The 5,528-nt window shown below is 37.7% G+C and overlaps 1 protein-coding gene across 1 annotated transcript in view; it reads left to right on the forward strand.

Annotated features, from left to right (window-relative positions):
• Window positions 1-1,597: 1,597 nt before the first annotated feature.
• LOC121018397 (olfactory receptor 10C1) overlaps window positions 1,598-5,528 on the forward strand; it is a 30,847-nt gene continuing 26,916 nt past the window's right edge. Inside the window, 1 exon segment of the mRNA XM_040457130.1 lies at window positions 1,598-1,635. Within this exon segment, the coding sequence (XP_040313064.1) occupies window positions 1,598-1,635 (38 nt within the window).

Raw genomic sequence — 5,528 nt, forward strand, 5'->3', positions numbered from 1 at the left:
TGCATATACATGGAAGGAAAGAGGGAAGAAAGGAAGGGAGGGAGGAAGGAAGAGAGAAAGAGGGAAAGAGAAAAAAAGAGAAAGACAGAAGAAAGGAAAAAGAAATTGGACCCTTATACAACACAAAAAAATTCCTCAAAATGATTAAAGATTTAAATGTACATCCTGAAACCATAAAGCTAGTAGAAGTAAACAAAAGGAACACTCCTTGGTGTTAGTCTTGACAATGATTTTTTTGATTTAACAATCAAAAGCACAGGCAACAAAAGCAAAAATTCACAAATGGGACTACATCAAACTGACAAGCTTTTGCACACAAAAGAAGCAATTAAAGTGAAAGGCAACCTATGGAATGGGAGAAAATATTTGCAAACAATATATCAGATAAGGAGTTAGTTTCCAAGATATGTAAGGAACCCATACAACAGCAATAAAACAAACAACCTGATTTTAAAAACAAGCATAGGATCTGAACAGATGTTTTTTTCCAGAGAGACATACAGATGGCCAAGAGGTATATGAAAAGGTGGTCAACATAACAAATCATAGGGAAATGCAAATCAAAACTACAATGAGATGTCAGCTCACACCTGCTAAGATGCTATTATCAAAAAGACAAAAGTAACAAGTGTTGGAGAGGATGTGGAGCAACGAAAATTGTTGTAGATTGTCAGTGGGAATGTCAACTGGTACAGCTATTATGGAAAATGGTATGAAGGTTTCTCAAAAATTAACAATAGAACTAACATGATCGAGCAATCCCACTTCTGGATCTACATCCAAACAAAATGAAAACAGGATCTCAAAGAGATATCTGCATTCCCATGCTCACTGCAGTATATTCATAGTTGCTAAGATATGGGAACAGCCTATGTGTGAACAGCTGAATATATATATACTTTTATATTGTTTATGTGTATACTGTATATGTGTGTATATATAGTACATATGTGTGTATATATGTCTATACATGGTGCATATGTGCAAATGTGCATTTATATATGTGTGTATATATGTCTATACATAATACATATGTACATATGTGCATTTATATATTAAATGTGTGTACATATGTCTATACATAGTGCATATGTGCAAATGTGCATTTATATATGTGTGTATATATATCTATACATAGTGCATATGTGCAAATGTGCATTTATATATGTGTATATATGTCTATACATACTGCATATGTGCAAATGTGCATTTATATATGTGTGTATATATGTCTATACATAGTACATATGTACATATGTGCATTTATATATGTGTGTACATGTCTATACATACTGCATAAGTGCATATGTGCATTTATATATGTGTCTATATATGTCTATACATAGTGCATATGTGCAGATGTATTTATATAAATACATAAATAATGGAATATTGTTCAGCCTTAAAAAAGAAGCAGTTCTGGCCATTTGTCACAATATAGATAAACCTGGAGTACTTTATGCTAAGTGAAATAAGCCAAACACAGAAAAACAAATACTGCACGATTTACGTTATATGCAGCCAAGAGTGGTCAAACTCATAAAAGCAGAAAGTAGAGTAGAGGTTTCTAGGGGCTGGGGGCGGGAGACACGGGGAGATGTTGGCCAACGGCTATGAAGTTCTAGTTTACGCAAGGTGAGTATGTTTGGGAGCTCCAGGGCACAGCACTGTAACTATGGCTAAAATATTGTATTCTAGATTTTGGATACTAGCCCTTTGTCCGATATGTCATTTGCAAATATCTTTTCCCATTCCGTTGGTTGCCTTTTAGTTTTGTTGGTTGTTTCCTTTGCTGTGCAGAAGCTTTTTATCTTCATAAGGTCCCAGTAATTCACTTTTGCTTTTAATTCCCTTGCCTTTGGAGATGTGTCGAGTAAGAGATTGCTACGGCTGAGGTCAGAGAGGTCTTTTCCTGCTTTCTCCTCTAAGGTTTTGATGGTTTCCTGTCTCACATTCAGGTCCTTGATCCATTTTGAGTTTATTTTTGTGAATGGTGTGAGAAAGTGGTCTCGTTTCAACCTTCTGCATGTTGCTGTCCAGTTCTCCCAGCACCATTTGTTAAAGAGACTGTCTTTTTTCCATTGGATGTTCTTTCCTGCTTTGTCAAAGATGAGTTGGCCATACGTTTGTGGGTCTAGTTCTGGGGTTTCTATTCTATTCCATTGGTCTATGTGTCTGTTTTTGTGCCAATACCATGCTGTCTTGATGATGACAGCTTTGTAGTAGAGGCTAAAGTCTGGGATTGTGATGCCTCCTGCTTTGGTCTTCTTCAAAATTGCTTTGGCTATTCGGGGCCTTTTGTGGTTCCATATGAATTTTAGGATTGCTTGTTCTAGTTTCGAGAAGAATGCTGGTGCAATTTTGATTGGGATTGCATTGAATGTGTAAATAGCTTTGGGTAGTATTGACATTTTGACAATATTTATTCTTCCAATCCATGAGCAGGGAATGTCTTTCCATTTCTTTATATCTTCTTCAATTACCTTCATAAGTTTTCTACAGTTTTCAGCATACAGATCTTTTACATCTTTGGTTAGATTTATTCCTAGGTATTTTATGCTTCTTGGTGCAATTGTGAATGGGATCAGTTTCTTTATTTGTCTTTCTGTTGCTTCATTGTTAGTGTATGAGAATGCAACTGATTTCTGTACATTGATTTTGTATCCTGCAACTTTGCTGAATTCATGTATCAGTTCTAGCAGACTTTTGGTGGAGTCTATCGGATTTTCCATGTATAATATCATGTCATCTGCAAGAAGCGAAAGCTTGACTTCATCTTTGCCAATTTGGATGCCTTTGATTTCCTTTTGGTGTCTGACTCCTGATGCTAGAACTTCCAGCACTATGTTAAACAACAGCGGTGAGTGTGGGCATCCCTGTCGTGTTCCTGATCTCAGGGAAAAAGCTCTCAGTTTTTCCCCGTTGAGGATGATGTTAGCTGTGGGCTTTTCATAAATGGCTTTTATGATCTTTAAGTATGTTCCTTCTATCCCGACTTTCTCAAGGGTTTTTATTAAGAAAGGGTGCCGGATTTTGTCAAAGGCCGTTTCTACATCGATTGACAGGATCATATGGTTCTTCTCTTTTTTTTTTTTTGTTAATGTGCTGTATCACGTTGATTGATTTGCGAATGTTGAACCAGCCCTGCAGCCCAGGAATGAATCCCACTTGGTCATGGTGAATAATTCTTTTTATATGCCGTTGAATTCGATTTGCTAGTATTTTATTGAGAATTTTGGCATCCATATTCATCAGGGATATTGGCCTGTAGTTCTCTTTTTTTACTGGGTCTCTGTCTGGTTTAGGAATCAAAGTAATACTGGCTTCATAGAATGAGTCTCGAAGTTTTCCTTCCCCTTCTATTTCTTGGAATAGCTTGAGAAGGATAGGTATTATCTCTGCTTTAAACGTCTGGTAGAACTCCCCTGGGAAGCCATCTGGTCCTGGACTCTTATTTGTTGGGAGATTTTTGATAACCGATTCAATTTCTTCGCTGGTGATGGGTCTGTTCAAGCTTTCTATTTCCTCCTGATTGAGTTTTGGAAGAGTGTGGGTGTTCAGGAATTTGTCCATTTCTTCCAGGTTGTCCAATTTGTTGGCATATAATTTTTCATAGTATTCCCTGATAATTGCTTGTATCTCTGAGGGATTGGTTGTAATCATTCCATTTTCATTCATGATTTTATCTATTTGGGTCATCTCCCTTTTCTTTTCGAGAAGCCTGGCTAGAGGTTTGTCAATTTTGTTTATTTTTTCAAAAAACCAACTCTTGGTTTCGTTGATCTGCTCTACAGTTTTTTTAGATTCTATATTGTTTATTTCTGCTCTGATCTTTATTATTTCTCTTCTTCTACTGGGTTTAGACTGCCTTTGCTGTTCTGCTTCTATTTCCTTTAGGTGTGCTGTTAGATTTTGTATTTGGGGTTTTTCTTGTTTCTTGAGATAGGCCTGGATTGCAATGTATTTTCCTCTCAGGACTGCCTTCACTGCGTCCCAAAGCGTTTGGATTGTTTTATTTTCATTTTCATTTGTTTCCATATATTTTTTTTTAATTTTTTTTTAATGTTTATTTATTTTTGGGACAGAGAGAGACAGAGCATGAACAGGGGAGGGGCAGAGAGAGAGGGAGACACAGAATCGGAAACAGGCTCCAGGCTCTGAGCCATCAGCCCAGAGCCTGACGCGGGGCTCGAACTCACGGACTGCGAGATCGTGACCTGGCTGAAGTCGGACGCTTAACCGACTGCGCCACCCAGGCGCCCCTCCATATATTTTTTAATTTCTTCTCTAATTGCCTGGTTGACCCACTCATTCGTTAGTAGGGTGTTCTTTAACCTCCATGCTTTTAGAGGTTTTCCAGACTTTTTCCTGTGGTTGATTTCAAGTTTCATAGCATTGTGGTCTGAAAGTATGCATGGTATGATTTCAATTCTTGTATACTTATGAAGGGCTGTTTTGTGACCCAGTATATGATCTATCTTGGAGAATGTCCATGTGCACTCGAGAAGAAAGTATATTCTGTTGCTTTGGGATGCAGAGTTCTAAATATATGTGTCAAGTCCATCTGATCCAATGTATCATTCAGGGCCCTTGTTTCTTTATTGACCGTGTGTCTAGATGATCTATCCATTTCTGTAAGTGGGGTGTTAAAGTCCCCTGCAATGACCACATTCTTATCAATAAGGTTGCTTATGTTTATGAGTAATTGTTTTATATATTTGGGGGCTCCGGTATTTGGCGCATAGACATTTATAATTGTTAGCTCTTCCTGATGGATAGACCCTGTCACTATTATATAATGTCCTTCTTCATCTCTTGTTACAGCTTTTAATTTAAAGTCTAGTTTGTCTGATATAAGTATGGCTACTCCAGCTTTCTTTTGGCTTCCAGTAGCATGATAAATAGTTCTCCATCCCCTCACTCTCAATCTAAAGGTGTCCTCAGGTCTAAAATGAGTCTCTTGTAGACAGCAAATAGATGGGTCTTGTTTTTTTATCCATTCTGATACCCTATGTCTTTTGGTTGGCGCATTTAATCCATTTACATTCAGTGTTATTATAGAAAGATACGGGTTTAGAGTCATTGTGATGTCTGTATGTTTTATGCTTGTAGTGATGTCTCTGGTACTTTGTCTCACAGGGTCCCCCTTAGGATCTCTTGTAGGGCTGGTTTAGTGGTGACAAATTCCTTCAGTTTTTGTTTGTTTGGGAAGACCTTTATCTCTCCTTCTATTCTAAATGACAGACTTGCTGGATAAAGGATTCTCGGCTACATATTTTTTCTGTCTAGCACATTGAAGATCTCGTGCCAATCCTTTCTGGCCTGCCAAATTTCAAAAGAGAGATCAGTCACGAGTCTTATAGGTCTCCCTTTATATGTGAGGGCACGTTTACCCCTTGCTGCTTTCAGAATTTTCTCTTTATCCTTGTATTTTGCAAGTTTCACTATGATATGTCGTGCAGAAGATCGATTCAAGTTACGTCTGAAGGGAGTTCTCTGTGCCTCTTGGATTTCAATGCCTTTTTCCT

Source organism: Herpailurus yagouaroundi, unplaced genomic scaffold (genome assembly GCF_014898765.1).
Source record: "Herpailurus yagouaroundi ecotype Mexico unplaced genomic scaffold, PumYag 219, whole genome shotgun sequence".
Lineage (NCBI taxonomy): Eukaryota > Metazoa > Chordata > Mammalia > Carnivora > Felidae > Herpailurus > Herpailurus yagouaroundi.